General features: G+C 40.6%; 1 protein-coding gene across 2 annotated transcripts in view; it reads right to left on the bottom strand.

The window, feature by feature from the left end:
* BMPER (BMP binding endothelial regulator) overlaps window positions 1–19,919 on the bottom strand; it is a 147,607-nt gene that overhangs the window by 32,878 nt on the left and 94,810 nt on the right. For both annotated transcript variants that reach the window (XM_059488713.1, XM_059488702.1), the window contains exons 12-13: window positions 18,755–19,084; window positions 11,372–11,708 (exon numbers count right to left, since the gene is read on the bottom strand). In XM_059488713.1, the coding sequence (XP_059344696.1) occupies window positions 11,372–11,708; window positions 18,755–19,084 (667 nt within the window). The remainder of the gene's footprint in view (window positions 1–11,371; window positions 11,709–18,754; window positions 19,085–19,919) is intronic.

Raw genomic sequence — 19,919 nt, 5'->3', positions numbered from 1 at the left:
AAGGAGTATGGAAATTCTTTTTCATGAACAATGGGATGAAAAATTAACACAACAGAGAAAAACCATGTAGACAGACTGATGAGCAGAACAACAAAAATGGGTTTTCAAACCTCAGCCAAATCTTTGATATCTGAACACAAAGTTCAGTGGGGGTTTTCTTGCATATTGTCTCTTCCTGCTCCAATTGCAAGTCTTTTATAGCCCAAGCCTCAATTCATTACTAGATTTTGACTTATTTTAAGGTTCTTACTTGCCAAAGACACATTGCTAAATGGAATATTAATGAGGTTGTCATCTCTACTGGGCCTTAAAGGAGCAGAGAAGATTTAGTGTATTAAAAAAACTAGCAATGCTTTTTTCTGAAAGTTTGAGAATTTTTGCTTTGACAATAATAAGACAATACACTTTTTGTGCATATGAAACCTCTTAAATCCCATCAGAAGGACTTGAGCTTGAGGCCAGGAAGCAGGCATTTTCACATTTTAATCTCAACTCTGCTCTTGGCTTCCTGCACAGCAAAGAAGTCTTTCTTCATTTCAACAACTTCAAACCAGGGTACAGTGAGAATTAAATGTTTACACTGTGATTTGAAAATGTAAAGTGCTAAGAAGGAGCACTTAGGAAATGAACTTTGTTATCTTTTTCTTCGCTGCCATGGTATCCACCATTCTCAACAAGTTCTTACTTCATGTACTCATAGACTACATAACCTTAAGCACTCACTCTCTGTAAACTACATACCTCATTTGAGAGCTGATGTACAAAAATCAGCTGTCTGAATACCTTAACACTTACAACAGCTTCCTCTGGAGTTATCATAAGAGAAATTACTTGTTATTAATTTTCACATACTAGATTTATTTTAGCTTTCATGTTTCAGAAATATTATGCAAACAGAATGTTAGTTGTAGGAATACCCCAGAATGCAAGAAAACATATGGCTCCAACTCCCTTCAGTATTCCCAGCACATTCACGAACAATTTTAATTTCAACTGGCTTAAGTGGAGAAGTCAGAGAGAGACTTTAACACTCTCATCCTCTGCCTATCATGATGAAGAGGTGAACTCACAGCACCGGCTCTCATATATGCACATCCCTCTATTTTGGGTTAAAATATAACCCTGCTGCTCCCTTTGGGTGAGGAAGGTACTCGTCACAGTGTATTTTGGATGCAGTGGCATTTTAGTTCTACCTCTGCTCCAGGATGACACTGGCAAAGTCTGTGTCTGCTCTGAAGAATCCACCACAGAGAGTTAATTATGGGAGCACAGCCACACGTGTGTTTGCAATGGGTATCTCAATAGTTTAACAGTGGGTGAACCCAACACATACACCCATACATTACCTAAGATTAGGGACTGTAGTGGGAAACTTTTAAGATGGATAAATTCACAGAAGTACCTGTGAAACATTCTTGCCTGCTCCCACTGAGTCTGCTCTTTGCTTTGGTGCTGCAATGCCTGAGGGTACAATAATCCTTAGGTGCTAAAACTTGCCATGGGGGGGTCAGGACCTTTTGTTGTCATGTCCCAAGTCCTCACCAGAACTTGCCCTGCCACATATGTAGGACCTGTTTGCTCACAGTTAATCAAGGACTGCATCTCACTGCTGGCGCCTGGTGCTCAATCTGCTCTTGATCTCAGAGCTTTGCTGCCAGGGTGCAAACATTTTGCAGGTTGAAAAGCAAAGGGAGAGGACCCCAAAATGGATTGTACTGTGTTTGTTTGAGGCACTGTGTAAATCACAAGTCCTGCAAAGTGATGATTCCTTCATGTGCTGTGAAGAACAATAGAAAAATGAGGCTTGAATAATTAGAAGATAATTGCTTTACACACTAGTGGTTTGTACACTTGAGAGAGCAAATGTGGAGTATGGGATCTTCACACACCTCTCAGTACAGCAAGCCCTTAAGGGGACAGACAGGAAAGAAGGAGATTTGCCCATACCCCGGATTGCTGCTTTATACCAGAGACAGCTACTTAAAAGCTGACATTATGCAGAGGTCCACAGAGATCTCAAAGCCTGGGAACATCCCAGATTTTTTGGATGCCCTGTGAGATTGAGAAAACAAGACAGCAAAACTGAAATAAAAATCTGCAACTATTAAAAACACCCACAAGAAAGCTTTTAGTTAAATCTAACCCATAAAATGTTTCTAGAATGGACCCCTCATGTACAGCAAGTCAGCTCTCCAAAATACAGGGAGAGCAAGCTTGATAAGCTCCTTGGAGCTGTCAAAACCTTCCTAAGGCAAGCTTTCTACAGAATTTTTTTTGTAGTGGTCACAGCTCACGTCCTGCTTTGTCTGGTTATCCTGCCAGAAACATAAATGAACTCATAAGAATAACAGGAGGATTAGGTTAAGCTTATTTTTAAAATATTTCCCACAAATTCATCTCATTTGCCTGCTTACAAACACCCTTGCTCATCTTTGATCTGTGTCTAATTAGGCAGGATATACTGCAGGTGGCTTAAAATAGGAACTGAAATATAGCAGCTTTGCAGTTATGCATGCTAAAGGAAAGGTAATTAAAATGTCACGTTATGGAGATGTAAACTGATCATCTCAGGGTCTGAAAGGATTTCTCCCACATTTATGACATGGTACAGTTGGCCAGCCACCATATGGGTGGGTTTCTTCTTCCTTGCAACACTTACTGACCTCTCCTTAAGGCAGAATGTGAGATCTGATGGGTTGGTTTCTTGAATTATTTATGTACAGAAATAGACATATTGCCATCAGCTAAGCATCTCTGCATTTTATTTACAGTCAATACTGCAATAAAGCTTAAAACATAAAAAGCTAAAATTAAAACAAATTTTCAAAGAAAGCCCTGCTGAGAACTTGTTGTAGAGGTTAATTAAAATGAGATTGAACAGAGATCTTGGATTTTGCAGTAGCTGTAGTTAAAAATCTGTGGTACCTGATAGAGACATGGTGGTTTCCCCTGACGATGCTTAAAACTTTTCCAAATAGCATCTCTCCAAAAATAGGATTTCTTTTTGCAGCTAAAAAGAAATACTGCAGAGTAGCAGGTATTTTTTCTTTGGCAATGGATTAAGTTGTACCAACTGGCAGGCGGTATCTTTTTAAAATATTTCTACAAGGGAGGCTATCCCTCTGCGTTTCTACCAGTTCCTCTCCACACCTTCTCTCCTCTTTTTAAGAATTGTGCATTTTATTATAATACTGAAACATCAGTGGTGGTTTCCAGAATAGAAAAGGGCTCTTTCAAAAACCATTTATAGTGTCTGCAATAAGGATGTGCTTGTATTTCACCATGGCAGTCCTACAGCATGTTCATGCTCACTGTGAAATAGTGGCATTTGAATACTGTAGCTGCAATATTTATGATGTTGAACTCTAGATTAAAGAAATTATTCCTAGAGCATGTTTTAAAGCCTATCCAACAAACTTTGAAAAATGTGAGAGACAACTGACCTATCATTGCAGGTTTTTTTCTACAAGTTCCTTACAGAAAAGAAAAAGAACCACAAGTGAATTCTAGTCAGCAAAACACAGAACAAACCTCTCAGTTGCCTGTGTCCAGACAAATTAGGTTTTTTGCCTTGGAAAGTCACCCTTTTATTTTGCCCTAGGAAAAAAGAGACCAGCAAACAGGATATGGGTGTCCAGATTTGAATGTGTTTTCTTTTGCCTACCCTAGTAAAGAATGCTAATGAAACTAGCTGAAGCTTTCTGAAATTATCTGTGGTACAGAAAATGGTGGGAAGACAAAACAAGGATTACTAACTGATGCAAAGATTACTGTAATACAGCTTCCTGGGACAGGAAAATTCATAATGATGAAAAATTGTCACTCAAATACAGCAAAATTCCCATTGACTTCAATAAATCAGAATTGTACCTCATGACATCGAGGCACTGTAGAAAATAAAAACAACACCAAACTACCAAACCTCTATTAAAAGTAATCCAGGAACAACAAGCTCTAAGAATGCAGTCCATATTGACAAATGATAAGGGTATTGGGCACACCCTGCTTTTCTGTTCGATATCTCCCCACCTCCTCCCTACTCCATAGTGCCTACCATCCTTCAGGATCATTTCTGTCTCAGTCAAACTGACCTTACAGTTCCACATGCAGAGTCTCACATCTGTCAGACAATGGACAATGAGCAAGACAGCAATCAGTTATGAAACACCTGACTTGAATTTCATTGAGCCTGGTAATAAACCAGAAAGAAATGAAGTTTTACTAGGCAGAAGAAGGTTTTCATCATAATTCTCTATATACCTCCATTCATTATAATGACAAAGGAAGTTCTTTCCTGGAAAAGTGAGAAATGAAGCCTCATAATGCACTTGCAAGGAGTAGGAAATAACATTTCATTCAGTGTAAAAGGACAGGTAGGGTTGTGATCATGTAATTACGTAAGCAAAACAAATACATTCCAGAAATGCCATCCTTTGAAGGAAAGGAAACTTGTAGGGGTTTAATCACATAGTAGTATGCTGCTTCATCTGGTTTTCCTGTAACAGATCTCTCCTTGTTTAAAAAAAAATTAACTTTCCATATAGGGAAGTACAAGGGGAAGCATGCTCTCCTTGGCTGGAAGCAAGCTATGGACAGTCCCAGGTGAATGGTGTCTATCCAACACCACTGTTTTGTCATTTTGGAGCCCTCTCCACCTTAATCCCTTCCCCCCACTGAATCCCAATACCTCAACAGGAAAGGAGACATCTGTGAATCGTCTGGCACTGCTTCAATGTTTTACAGCTGTAATAACCACTGATACAAAGAGAAGAATGTTTTCTAGCCCCAAATTCCTGAGGTACTTTTCTAAACAGACACAAGTGGATGGGACTTGGTTACATGAAAAATACCCCACTAGGGTCAGGGGTGTGGGGAAAGATGAAGAGGAATCATGATCTGCAGATAATTGAGCTCAGCTTGGCTTTAGATTTATCTTTTCTGACCACTCAACCCATTTGTCCAAATCCAAACTTCTAATCTTTGAATCTAAACAGTATTTTTCAGGCAGCTTGAACTCACTCTAGGCTATATCAGATGAAAAATACTTCAAGGAAGGGGCTTAAGAGAGTGGTGATTTTACATCTATGCAGTAGTTTTGCAGTACTCCTTACCATTAGCATATAGACAGGACAGTTTGATGCTTGCTCCTAGAAATCCCAAAATGCACTGGACACAACAAAGTCCATTTTCTCTCACTGTTGGCACTGTCAGTCACCAACAATCTAAGTCATGGTGCCTCTTACCTGTTTTTCAAGCAGCTCATCACAGTCTTACACAAAATGCACAAGTTGGCATTGAGTGGTTTGGGGGATAATGTCAATTCATATAGAGGCATAAAGGAAAGGCAGTAAGCAGCCCAGACAGATAGGTGTGAAGAACTGATTCCCAAGCACCAGAGCTCTTGCAAAGGTTGGGGACACACTGGCTCTCCCAGTGCCTATGCACCTACTACCAGATTGCTGTGCAGCCCTTTGAAAGGACCTCAAGAGGCTGGAAAGATGGGCAGAGAGGAAGTGTCTCAAGTTCAACAAAGGCAAATGCAGGGTCCTGTGCCTGGAGAGGAACAACCCCATACACCAGCACAGGCTGGGGGCCAAACTGCAGGGAAGCAGCTCTGCAAAGAAGGACGTGACAGTTTGCCCTTGTGGCCAGTGGTGTCCTGAGGTGCATCAGGAAAAACATTGCCAGCAGGTCAAGGGAGGTGATCCTGTCTTCTGCTCAGGCCTGGTGAGGCCACATCTGGAGTGCTGTGTCCACCTCTGGGCTCCTGGGTACAAGGGAGATATGGAGCTCCTGGAGCAGGTCCAGGGAGGGCAACAAGGACTGGGGAACTGGAGTGTCTTTCTTATGAGGGAGTTGGGCCTGTTCAGCCTTGAGACAACTGAAAGGGACCCTCTCTAATGTGTATAAATATCTAAAAGTGGGGTGCCAAGAGGATGTTTCCAGGCTCTTCTTGGTGGTGCAAGTCAATAAGAAAAGAGGCAGTTGGCAGAAACTGATGGACAGGAAGTTCCACCTGAACATGAGGAAGAATTTCTCTGCTGTGCAGGTGACTCAGCACTGGAACAGATTGCCGAGAGAGGCTACAGAGTCTGTCTCACTGGACATATTCAAGAACCCTCTGGACACAACTTTGTGCCATGTACACTAGGATGATCCCTCTGGAGCAGGGAGGTTGGTCCAGATGACCCCCCTCTTGTCCCCTCCAACCTTACTCATTTTTTGATTCTGTGATTCATAGAAAACTCACATCCTCATGCAGATTTCCTTAAAAATAAAAAAAAGAAACAGTAATTGTTTCAAATATGTTTAAATTCCTTTCTAACCAGAAGTTCCCTGGGCCATGCAGCTGCTCTATGACAATTTGCCCAAGAAGCTGAATAAATTGTTTCATCCTGAGCTCCTCTCTGTTGTGGTTACACTGCTGCTAGTACCCAGACTCAGGGCCAGCTTCAGGCAGATAGTCTGACAGGCACAGAAACATCCATTCCTCTGCACAAGGGCCAGCAGAAGCAAGAGCCAACCCCTGCTCTGTGCCAGGTCTGTAAGAGGACCAGTCACAGTTTCATGCCATCAGTCCCTTTCTTGAGCCAACACAACTGGCTTTGTCTTAAAAGGGGGACACAGGCCAGCTCTGCCCTGGTGTGGGTGGAAAGACATATGTGGAGGCTGGTTCAGGAGCAGGAGCCAGGACAGGAGTCACCCTGGTGAGCACTAAGAGCTACAGCTGCCCTGCATTTACACCACAGAGGAGCCAGAGCAACTGCTGTGCCCTAATCCATAGCCAGAATCTTTTCAATTTGCATCTTGGCAGTAAACTGAGGGTTTCAGAGATCTCATCTCCATCTACTCCTTAAACTCTTGAAACAGGATTTTCTTAAGTCATTCTTTAGCATACATTCCTTTTGTACCATCCTGTTGAGTGAACATAGGGGCACAACCACATGAATTTTACAGCTGTAGGACATCATTGTTAACAGGGAAAAAGACCTTCAAACTTTTTGCTTCAAAGCCACAAACCTTTGGTCCCCATCTTTCACACAGTTTGTAAATATCTTTGCAATGCTCACATGTTCTCTGCAGCCATTTCATGGCATCATTGCCAATCTTAATAACAGAGATCTAACAGGCTACACAATGTTGCAAATTATGCCTCAACTCTAAGCAGTAATATTTTCTCTAATCAAGTGGAAATTTTTAGAAAAACTGCAAGACTGCAGCAGTTAACTGAATGAAGTTAATAGATTAACTGAGACAGAAACTCATTAACTGATTAACCCAGAACTATAGATGAAGTAATATTACCACATCACAAAGAACATTTAAGTAAAGACTTGCAATAAAGTAGATTTGCAATTTTTGAATGCATGTGATTAACAGATTCAAACAAATGATGCTATTAGTATGTTGGTTATTGCTTGCCCTAAAATACTGATGATTAAAGTGTTTAAGAGAAAAACACATCCTAGGACAATTACAAAAGAGAAAAAGAGTAAGCAATTATTCAGAGTGCTATTGTCTGCTGAAATATAATAATAACAATAGCAAAAATACATATTAATAATGGGAAGAGTAATAATCATAAAAATACTTCTCTTAAGAGTTTCGACACAAATTTTCCAATGTGAAATAGAGAAATCTACTGCACAGCAAAACCAAGATACTGAATTTTTCAAAAGTTGTGGCAGTAGTGAGAGACTCAAGCACTGTCTAACTAGTCATTTATGAGCTCAGCTGCTGTGTAGGTGTGTTAGAGATGGGTGATACACTGATATCATGTCGATGTCATGTTCCAAATGTGTTGATGCAACTGCTTAAAAGACCCCACCAAGCTACTAGAAAGCCATGGATGCCAATGAAGGCAGGTGTTCAGGGAATGTGAGGCCTGTGTCTTCCTCTGCAGTGTCTCCTGCAGCCACATATCTCCCTGCATAAAGCAGCATTGCTGTGGCTCCCTCACTGCAGCCCCTAGACCTGTGGTAGGGGCTGCGTGCTCCTCTCAAGGAGGCTCCTGAGAGGGGTCAGTCATGACCAAGCACAGCAGGCATGGGGTCACACTGGTGACCAGCCCTGCATGACCACATTGCTCCCTGGCCTCACCTGCTGGAGTCACCGGCAGGCCCCTGCTACAGCACAGCTCAAAGATGCACAATGAGATCAGCCATAGGGTAGGGTTTGGTGAGAACAGAAAGTCCCCTTCTTCTTTTTCAAGCTCCCCAAGATCCCCAAATCCTCATCCATGAGCTTAAATGGTACCATAATATTTCCCAATAATATGATAGAGCTTCTTCTGTTAACAACAACACAAGATATTGAGATAGTATCACCTATTTTTAGTTCTGCTTATACCCAAGAGCAGTTTCAGGAGTTTGAGTAACAGCTTTATTGCATACATGGTTTAAATATCTTCCTTACAATTTGATACTGAGTAACCTTGGTAACTTTCTTTTAACTTTTTTTTTTTTTAAGGACCACTCTAGGATGATTAGTCATAATGAAGTACCAAAATAGACTAGTGGCATGGTGATGACACTAACTGTTAATCTCTTCTTCACACAGGATTTACCAAAGTCTCCTAGAAATTCAAAATAGTTTCCCTGCTTAATGAACTTGCCTCCAAAAAGTTGAACCCAAAGGGTTATTTTTAGAGTATTACACATGAGTACTGAACAACTAGAGATGCATTAAAGACAAACAAAAATACCAGCCCCAAATTAAACAAAGCAAACCACAATTAAAAAAACATAAAATGTGTTTAGTTACAAAACAAAGAACTTAAAAAGTGGTGTAAAATTTTGTTAGTCGGCAGTCAGAACTATTTCAAAATCCTTTCTCACATGCTTACATTTTACTTTCTTCTGCCATACACTTTGCAGGGAAACACAAGTCACCAAAGTCACAAAAAAAGTGTTAAGGGCAAGGTGCAAAACCTAAGGCATCAAGATCTCTCAAGGTCAAGCACAGGAATCAACATGCAGCTAGATCTCTACTCTCTAAAACATGAGCTATATCCTTTTCACTTAACAGTCATGACAATCACACTGTATGTTTTTTGGATGGCTAACAAAAGGAGAAACTACAGCTGTACAAAGAATGAGACAAATGAATTTGAGATATCTTCACACAAATCTCCTCAGTAACACAATGTCAAACAAAAGTTTGCAATGCATTGTTCGCTGCCTTTTTTGGTATTTGGAGAAAACACACCCTAATTCCTAATGTTCCTGCTGAGTTTATTTCTATTTCTGAGAATTTTTATTAATAGCAGGTCACTACTGGAGCAGCAAAATGAAAATGAAGCAATGTCAGTAATACAGGCAAAAAGGACAAAGAAAGGTTAACTCTTGAAAATATAGTATTTCAAAAGGAAAAATTCCATAATTATGTTGGAGGGTAAAAACTGAGAAGCTATTCAATTAAAAGAGGATATTGGGAGAAAAAAAAAAGAATCTAACCCTATCATTCTGCCTCCTCCCTTTTCTTACAGCTAAGAGCCTGCTCAGAGCTAAAAAAGCAGAATTTTAAAAATTTTAGTTGAACTTACCCTGAAATTAGAGAACATTGGCTACATATGCTTTTCCAAAAAATCCCTCAGTTAAAAGCTATGTTAATTCGAATTTCTTTCAATGGAAATCTAAATCTTCTGCAAAAGCACATCACCAGTAATGAGTTATTTGAACAGAATTAATGAAAAATGCAAATCTTTCTTGAATGTGTGTCCCAAAATCATTACCTTCTTGTGGACACTTCCTGGTACAAAAAATGGCCATGGTCATTGACGAAATTACTTGCTACAGCTTTATCAGTATGTGTTGGAAGCTGAGCATTTTAACAGCTAGCAACATCGAAATGGAAACAACAGCTACTTCTGACAAAATATTATGGACATTTCAATGTAACATTTCCTGAGGGAAAAATACTCTTTTCTACAAAAGGACACAAATTAAGTACTTCCTTGATTTTATTGCCTTTCCAGGACAAACATTAGATATCATTTTAAAGGAACAGAAAAGCTCTATGGTAATTCTTGAGTGCAAGCATGTAGAATTTTTTTGACTGTTGTAGCCAAAATATAAATCACTTTCTGCTCTGGTGTCAGGAAGTGTATTGCACTAAATTAATCATGAGCTACTTTAAAATAGGAACAAAAAATCCACTGCAAAATTAAACAAATCTCTCTGCACCTGTTTTCCATTTGCATTGTCACCACTTACCTTTAAAGGACAATGGAAGTGAGATGGGAATGTTGCTGAAATGCATTCAACAGAACCTGTGTGTGTGTTAGCTTCTCTAGTGCTCTCTGTTGTGCCTTCAGCCATTGGAAAAGATAAAGTATCATAACCTACATACAATATAATCTTTACTCTTTGCCAGGCTCCTAGCACAGGATACACCATAGCAAAATAAGTGCAGAGGCATACAGACTACAAGCCAAGCTGTATGTCTTCTTCTAGCATTTCCCAGTCTCAGATGTATTCTGCTGGATTAGATAAACGTCTTTCTGTCTCATTATAAAAAAAGAGGAAAGGCAATTCATAAGGGAAATCGAGTCATTCTAGAAAGCTTTTCCTAATAAATCAAATAGTGAATGCGACCAAGTGGGGAAAGCTGGGAGCACAGAGATCAGGCAGCTTCATCCACAACCATACAACTGTGACTCAGCTTGCTCTTACATTTTATGTCAGGCAATCCAAAGACTAGACAATTGTATTTACTGAGTGAGGGGAAAATAAACTCATGCTAATTAAAGAACAGAAAATATGTCTTTGTGGCTTAGACTTCAACCATTTTAAAGATTAAAAAAATCTATAATAATTCACTCAGACAAGGATTCTAGATCCTCATCTGTCTTTCTTTTCTCCCAGGGCAGGACAGGCCATGCATGGAATTTTTTGTTAACAGTCCCCTTTCAAACTCTCAACCCACAAACCACACCATCCAAGAGGCATTAGACATATTTAATATCCTTGCTTTAATAAAGTAATTTTCAAAATGTTTCTGGGAAGACACACTTCTGTGGACCACAAGCAATAGCAATTGAAGTCAGCCTCAATTTTACAACTGAGTTTGAAATCAGAGAGAATTTACAAAAATGTTTTGAAGTCTCTTCCCCCTCTTCCTTCAGTCTCCAAAAGTACATTTTCTCTAGGTTATCACAAGCTTGCCTTCCTTTCTCACTGTTGGCTGCTCAGCTCTATTTGCTCAGGACCATGTTCTGGTTCTGGACTCAGAAAACCTCCCATAATATAAGCTTTATATTAATTCTTGACAAACATATCTCAACATGTGTTCAAGTGCTACTGAAACTCCTACCTGGTTTTCCTCATCACGCAGTCACTTAGTACCTCCTTCCACAGCAAGCCACACTTACCGGTAAAAGGTGGTATAATCCACTGTTGAATGACAGCTCTGGAACTCCCAGGCTTTGAGCTTCTGGCATTCCCGATGAGCTCGGAGTTTCACCCTGACTGTCCCGTGGCACAGCTCGGGCAGGGGTTTCCTCTGCGGGCGGCTGCAGAACTCGTTGGACTCCACGCGCCAGGATTCCGCGAAGTCGTCCACATCAAACTTAAAATTCCCATCCCCTCCAATCAGGTCATCTCGCTTGTGCCCATTGTAATTGCCACACAAACCACAGAGTTTGCCTTTCAGATGAGGTGCAGCCATGACTTCCACAAAACTGTCTCCATCCCACGAGATTTCCAAGCCTGATAAAAAGGTAAGACAAAAAATTCACCAAAAAAAAAGAAAAAAAAAAAAGAGAGAGAGAAGAAGAAGAAATTGAGGATAACAAACTGCATCTTATGTTTGTGAAACGGTGTTAATGGGAACCTGAACAAACACATTGGCTTACTTCTGATAATGCTGTTAGATTTCTATATCCCAGTAAGTGCCTCTGGCTAGTGCAGTGTTTCTTAAATTACAGTCAATTACAATACATGCATGCCTATCTCTTCTTATTTTTGTTCTTTCTTGCTAATAAATGGGGTTATCCTAAAAAATATGGAGCCAAGGCAGGGCTCGTGCAAAATTCTGCAAATTGAATTTGCTGTGGTAAATTTCTAGCTGATTTTGCAGTGGGCCCAGAATTTCAACCATTGTTACCCATTGCACAGGTAGTGGTAATACAAATATGTTTGTGATCCATGAGACTCCAGCTATAACCTTATGGGAAACATCCTACTCTTGCCTACAAAGCTGACACTGCTTGCTCATTGGGGTGAATACAACTGTTCCAATACAAGTTACCTTATTTTGGGGGAGTAAAAAGAGTTTAAAAGATTACAACAAAGATATATCAGATGGCAAAACTGTTGTAAGAAAGCATTCTGAATTGGATTCAAACTGTTCACTCAAAAGGCATTAATTACCAACAACTTTTTGTCTGCATAAGTTAGCAAAACTGAGAAATTATGGTAAACATCTAACCTTCATCTAGTGGCTGGGATGTAAGCCCTCTCCTACAATTTGCTTTACAGGAAGGTTTGGTACTTCTGGAACATCAAAATCAGAGTTACTTTTTGTGAGTGACACCCATTTTATCTGTCTGTACCCATCTAAAAGCTAGGTGTCTTGTTTAAGTCAGCTGTCTAGGCCCTTTGATGGAGTAAAATAGGCAGTGCTGGATCACAACAGGATTGTCTAATGCAGAGGAAATAAACTACTTTCTGAATGTCCTTCTGTTCCCTGAGATACTCTAGTGAGGCCAGAGATCAGGTGGAGACTAAATTTCTAGTTTTTACCTGAGTGACTGTAAATTAAATTGATTCCATTCTTTGAGGAGTAAATAGGCAGCTCATAAGGGAAAACATTTTGATATCATTTGGGATAAAAACAACACTAAGAAACATTGCTGCTTAACTTCTACCCAAAAATGCCCTTACTTGTAATTACTTCTACTGTCTCCTGAATCCTCCTATGTCACATCTGCAGGAACCCTGCATCTGAAGATCACAAATAATTTTGCTGATATTAACTTATTGTCATAAAATACCTGTGAGCAGCCATTAGTTAAGGACAGACACAGGATCCTGTTTTTCAACAGGATAATCCAGATTTTACCCTGTTCCCCCTGTTTAGCCAAGAATACCAAAGAGCATCATTCTGTGGTGCAGAACCAGGACTTCGCTCCAGCTTTCTTCATTTGCTGTGTGGGCTGGCTTAGCACCACCCTTTCCCCTGGTAAATCAGTGCTTGTCACTGTGTGATCCAAATCCTGCCCTGTCCTCATGCAAGTAATTAACACACCAATGACTCAGTTCAAAGTTGGAATCCTTCCTTCAGCAACACATCCCATTGTCTCCTATGACAATTCCTACCCGTGCTGCAGAGGAACAGGGTGAGGGTCAAGAGGAAATTATGGCTATAGAAGGGTGCCATCTTAACATCCTGCCCCAGTGCTTGTGTAGGTTACACCATGTCTCCAAGAGCTTTGGGAATGATTTACTAATCAAGGCTGTGAAGGTAATTCTGCATTACCTGTCACTGCAGTCTATTACACTGTTTTCTTACCACCATAGCTTAGCAATGGTAGCACAAAAGTATCCTGAGCTAACTATGCCTGAAATCAGTTTCAAATTACCTCATAAACCCAGCATGGATGGGGCCACTGTCTCCTCCTCCAAAGGCACTTTACACTCAGCCAACTGAGAAATTGTGCAAGACTACAACTGTTAATGAGGCCAGCACAGTGGCAAGGGGGAAAGCTGCCTTTTAAGCTGCTTCATACATTATCACTGCTGGACAAATTCAAAATCCAGCTGTCTTTGCTTCTGACAACACTGAACAAAACAAAACACAGCTTGATTTGCAGACACAAGATTAATACTGCTGTGCTGGCATTTAGAAAATACTTGCCATTAACTTATAAACCAAGATTTCTTCAGACTTGAGAATCACATAAACTTTCTCAAAGTTTAAAACATCAAGATCCAAATTCTCAGACAGTTCTTTTCAGAAAATAACTAAAGCTTTAAGGCTATGTTCAAGTTTTTCCCCCAGAGAAGCTCCCTCAGAAGCTCCCTACTTTAAACAAAGTCAGAAAAGACTGGCTAAGGATTCTGCCTCAAGTTTGCTTTTAAGACTATTTTTTTCTTAAGACAAAACTTACTGACCTTCAGTTAAAATACACTAATTGTGAAAGATCAACTTGAAAATTTTCCTGAACATTTATGTCCTCTTTCACTGAGTTACTTGTTACATGTTTTGTAGACCTGCAAAAGAAATGCAGGTATGCAGAAGAAAAATAACATGAAATTATTGCTTCTCTTCTCAACATATAAAAATGCACATTTTTAAATCTAGAGATTCCTGCCTTGATTACTGGATTTCATTCAAGAGACTCACTGTGTAACTGCCACATGGATGCACTTTTCTCTAGCTGGTATGGCTTAATTACACTTTATTCTGCTGTAATTGCTCAGATGGAAGTGTAATTTCTGGCTTTGATGAAGAGCCTAAAGGCTCTGTCCATAACAGAGCTTATTCCTTTTTGGAGTAACAAGGAAGGGTATTTACCCCTACATGCATGATAATTTTGTTGGAGCCTGATCACACTGTGCAGTGTGTGCCTTTTGTTTGTTCACAAGCAGAAAGTCCAGTTAGTTTCTGTAAACCAGTAAGAGCTGTGACAGATGGGATTATGCTACAGAGGAGTGTTTGAAATGGTCTCGTTGGCAGGCAGAAACTGTTTGGAAGATTTTCTTGGTGCCTATACCCCCCCTTTCTTCCCCCCACCCAAAATGAATGAGTTTCCCATTCACTTGGATAAGAATCAGAAACCAAGAGATGAGAAGCCAAAGGATGCAACATCTGTCCCATCTGGGGATGCGCAGAAAAGGAATATTCTCTGAGTTACTTTTTCATTTTTTCCAATTACTCCCTCTCTTTGAAGGATGCTCAACCAACTTGTTACTTGGTTTTTAAACTTGGCATATTGTCTGCTCTACTCCATTAAAAAAAATCCTTCTGGATTTAAGCATATCACACTGAGTTGCCCATTATAGAACCTCTCATCAATTGTTCTGCATGATTTTTCATGGCATCCTTGAGGTTTAAAGGCATCCTCAAGAACTCGCAAACAGCTCTTCCCCAGACATATAATGCCAAAGTAGTACAGAAAAAATGCAGCAAAATGGCTTTGTGCAGAAGATAGTGCAGAAACAAGAACAACAAAATGCTTGTGCAGTAGAGGAATGGGTAAGTAACACCAGCCCCGTGTTACCTACCAAAGACATTTTTGTCTTTGTAGCATGCAAATTTGGATAAGGACTCAACACCCCAAGCACACCCATAGCTGCCAGTGCAGAGTACAAGGACTGCTGCTGCGTGCCATCCAGGGCTACAGCTGGTGAGGAATTTAGCAACAAAACAGGTTTTCACTGGAAAATGCCAATTCATCAGAACTGAAATGCTTCAGGGAGACATATCGTATTCAATGAACTTCCAACACAGCACCGGCAAGGCTCCAAGCTGGTTTCCTGCCAGCTCGCCTGGTGGGCTGCCTGGAAGCCTGAATGATCAGGGTATGAAACTCCAAGACTGCCCTGCCATGCACACTGCCCTGTAGCCAGGGACCACAAGACTTCCTGAATCTTTGGGCTTGTCTGTTTTATCTAAGGCTCAATTCCCAGCTCTGCAAAAGGAAAACCAAAATCTGTGGGAATGCTGGCTGAGCTGTAAGGAACAGACCCTGCATTTCCCAGCCCAATTTTACTTCGAATTTTACTTCTGGTGCAGCAGTTTTGCTTATTTTTTGTTACTTCCTCTCTCTCTTTTTTCACCCTACACTGGGAAAGCACATATTTTTAAAAATCCATATTTCCTTCTGAAACAGAAATTTCTCCAATTCTTTTCCCCAGATACTCAGAACCTCCTCTGGAACAAAATGTTTGCCTTTAAACCAGTTCTACTCAGCACGTTCTTCCTCTCTACAGTCTCTCTGCAGCTCTCCCAGCAAAATGGAGCCAGGTCATTCTGCTACTTCTCAGGCCTTATGTGCTGAAGAAAGTAGGACTTGGCCCATCATGCTGTATTCAGCAAGAGAAACCTGATCCTGCTCCCTTAAGAGGAGGAATTATTTAGGCTATAATTTGCAGTGATTACACACTGTTTGGTATGTTGTCATATGCCATGTTTGCACTTCCTCTGCCAACACATGGACAAAGATGTGTGCAGTCATTTGTTAGGCTTGCACCAGAGACAAATGGAATAGCAGCAGGATTAGCTGTCATTCATCTTCGGCTGAAAACCTTTCCTTGGCCTGTGGCTGGCTAATGAAATCCACATCGTCTGAATTCATGGTGTTCAGCTGGCTGCAAAGAAAAACCCTCAAGATGCTTCTAATTAGAAGCTGTGAATAAGGGTCAACTTGTGTGCATTTTACAGACAGCCACAAAAATCTGCATTGCCACTTTGAGGAATGAGCCCAGAGCTGGGATCTACATTATGCAGACTCACTTTTCCAGAGGCAATATGAACAGGTGTCTAAATTCTCAGCTCAACAGCGGGTGCTAGTGTCCCCCCTGAAAAAAAATTATGCTAGATAATGAGTATGACAATGCGTCACGCCTGTGACCATGTCACTCCATAAGAAAGACTGGTTTCACTGCTTTCACATGGCATTTAATTGAATTAACAGTAAACAGTATCCTCATGGAAACAGTACTTCACTGTGTAAGAGAAATCTCTCAGGACTACAGTACTACCTAACACATGCTAATGAGAAAGTTTTAAACTCCCCTCAGTATTTATCTATGCAAAGAAACTATAGTTTCAGAACAGTTCATCAAAATAAAAGTAATTCCTCTTAATTTTTAGCATTTTGACAATTAATGTATTTTCTAAGACTCAAAAGACCTGAGAGAATGCTACTTCCCTTCCCTTTCTAGAAATAAGGTAGAAATTTTACTTCTAGTACAGCAGTTTTGCTTATTTTGTATTACTTCCTCCCTCTCTCTTTTCACCCTACACTGGGAAAGCATACATTTTTTAAATCCTTCTGAAACAGAAATTTCTCCAATTTTTTTTCGCCTGGTGAAAAAATTCTATAAAGTTTCTCATTTCCTCTTGCTTGTGGTGTTTGTTCCTTGCAGACAACTTCTTACTTGAGCATAAAGCAAGCCAAATAAAATGGCACTGAACAGTAAATTAGGCCTTGCTTTTCAAACCGGTGCCTCCATTTTTCTGGACAGTGAAAAATTTCCATAATTTTACAACTTAAACTCATTCCAGCCATCTATAACTAAGAATATATAATTGATTACCTCAACTGCAAGATACATTGCTGCAACTCTGAAAAACATGAATTTTATGTTTAAGAACTGATATTTTCTCTGTTCTTATCTGTATCAAACAATACCATGCATTGAGTTTTTATGGTAAGATTTTGGAAGGAGAGAGCTACAGGGGTGGCTTCTGTGAGAAGCTGCCAGAAACTTCCCCCATGTCCAACAGAGCCAATTGCAGCTGTCTCTGAGATGGACCAATTCCAGCTGGCTCCAAGATAGGCTCGGCCTTGGCAACAGTGGCAGCACCTCCGGGATAACATATTTAAGAAGGGGGAGAAAAGCCCTGTGCAACTGCAGTCAGAAAGAGTAGGGAGAGTATAAGATAAACAATTCTGCAGTCAGCAGAGAAGGAGGGAGAGGAGGTACTGAAGCAGATATTCCCCTGCAGCCCAGGGTGCAGACCATGGTGAGACAAGGCTGCCCTCCTGCAGCCCATGGAGGTCCATGCTGGAGTAGACATCGAACTGCAGCCCCTGGATAACCTCACACTGGAGCAGAGGGATGCCAAGAGACTGTGACTCCATGGGAAGCCATGAAGAGAGGAGCCCACCCTAGAGGATATTTGCTAGCAGGACTTGTGACCTCATAGGGAATCCACATAGGAGTCTGTTCCTGGAGGGCTGCACCCTGTGGAAGGGACCTGCGTTTTTGAAGTTTGTGAAGAAATGCAGCCCATGGGAGGGATGCACACTGGAGAACTTTGCAGAGAACTGTCTCCTGTGGAAGGGACTCCATGCTGGAGCAACGAATAAGTGTGAGGAGGAAGAACTGGTAGATACAATATATGTGATGGACTGACTGCAAATCCCATTCCCAATACCCCTACACCACTCAGGGCAGGGGGAGGTAGAGAGAATCAGGAGTAAAGTTAAGTTTGTGAAGAAGGGGATTTGGAGCGTGGAGGCTTTTTGAAGATTTTACTTCATTTCTCATTATCCTACCCTAATATTATTGGCAATAAATTAAACTAACTTCCCCAAATGGAGTCTATTTTTTCTCACAGTGATATCTACCAGTCCTTATCTTGAACCATAAGTCTTCCACTATATTTTCTCCTTCCTGTCCAGGTGAGGAGGAAAGTGATACAGTGGCTTTGGTGGGCATGTTTGGCTGATGTTCAGCCAGGGTCAACCCACCATACTCTCCATAAGTCACTTTTAAGTTACTGGAAGTGAAAGTCATGGCACATTTGTCTGTTTGGGCAGCTAATTATCAGCTGCAGAATTAAACACTGCTTAGCAATATCGTCCAGGCTTCAAACTCATAGCTGGGATTTCTGTCCCCTTGTGGGCTGTGGGAATTTTGAAAGCGCTGTGGGTTTCTCTGATCTCTAAAGAGTTATAATGCTATTTATTATTGCTATCATGTTTTTTTACTGACTACTGTTCATGCTGAACTTCAGTTCTTCAGAGAGAAAGAAGACACACACACAAACACATACATAGATACACACATACTTGTCTTACCTGCTTTGGTTGTCACTTTCAGCATATAACCATCCAAATCGATGTGAAATTGCGGTGTCTCGCAAGGTAGTGAAATTCGGGTCCCATTCCACTTCACTGTGAGGTGCTGCTGGAGGCTGATTGTGCTTCTGCCCAACACAAGGTCCACTGACTTTGTCCAGGAGAAAGAACGGGTCCGACGGGCATCGTTTTTTACCAGCACCTGGAAGGGCGAGGCAGAGGAGGAGCAGTCTTTCGTCAAAACGTACTGACATGTTCCCTGAAAGTTAAATGTCCGTCCATCAAAAGTGTTGTAGTGAGGATCTCCAAATACAGTGCAAACTCCAGGCTCTGCAGGTGAGTGAGAAACAAAAGCGCCATATCAATCAAAGGTGGAAAAAAGTAGTTGATAAGAACTTAGAGATGCTGCTCTCACCTAATCTACCTGCTCTACAGGGTAGATTTTGACTGGTGCCCACAGGATTAAATATATCTTTGAAAAACAAAAGCTTCATTGTTTTAGAAGTCTTTCCCAAAGCGGCTGGTAAGCAAGGCCAGTTCATCCCTGGGGCAGTACAGGAAGGCTAACCTGTAACTTTGTTCCCTAAACATAACGTACAGTTTAGGTTATTACAATGCCTGTGAACTTTTTCAAATTTCAGGGACTCCCTGAAATTAAAAACCATCAGATCATTTTAGCAGGAGCTGGGTCAGTTCATATTTTACATATATGTACTTATAAATATTGTACATTTATAAACTAGTTGTGTTTATATGTTTTTTCCCCAAAATACTTGTAGAACCAGCATCTTTTTTCAGTGTTACAAGATATTGTATATGTTTATACACAACTGACTTGTAGTAGTTATTGATATCACACTGCCAACTACAAGTTGGTACATGACTAACATGATGTAATGACTGCCAAAGAGCATGGAGGTTCTACCAATCATTTGCATCATTACAAATGCATGAAGATCTCTTATGGATGTTTGAAGCCATACGCTGGTCAGAGAACTCACAGCCCAAAGACAGAGCCTTTCCATTTTCATAGCAATGATGCTGAGTTATTCTGCAGCTACCCAGCAACTGATTGAATTGCCTCACAACCAAATATAGCAGCAAATATATTTGCCTTGCAGCCTACTCGTATAACAATAGGTTCTAACCACATTGCTGGTATTCC

Source organism: Ammospiza nelsoni, chromosome 1, assembly GCF_027579445.1.
Source record: "Ammospiza nelsoni isolate bAmmNel1 chromosome 1, bAmmNel1.pri, whole genome shotgun sequence".
NCBI classification, from domain to species: Eukaryota; Metazoa; Chordata; class Aves; order Passeriformes; family Passerellidae; genus Ammospiza; species Ammospiza nelsoni.
The sequence above is the reverse complement of the archived record's forward strand: the minus strand, read 5'-3'. Positions and strand labels throughout refer to the sequence as shown.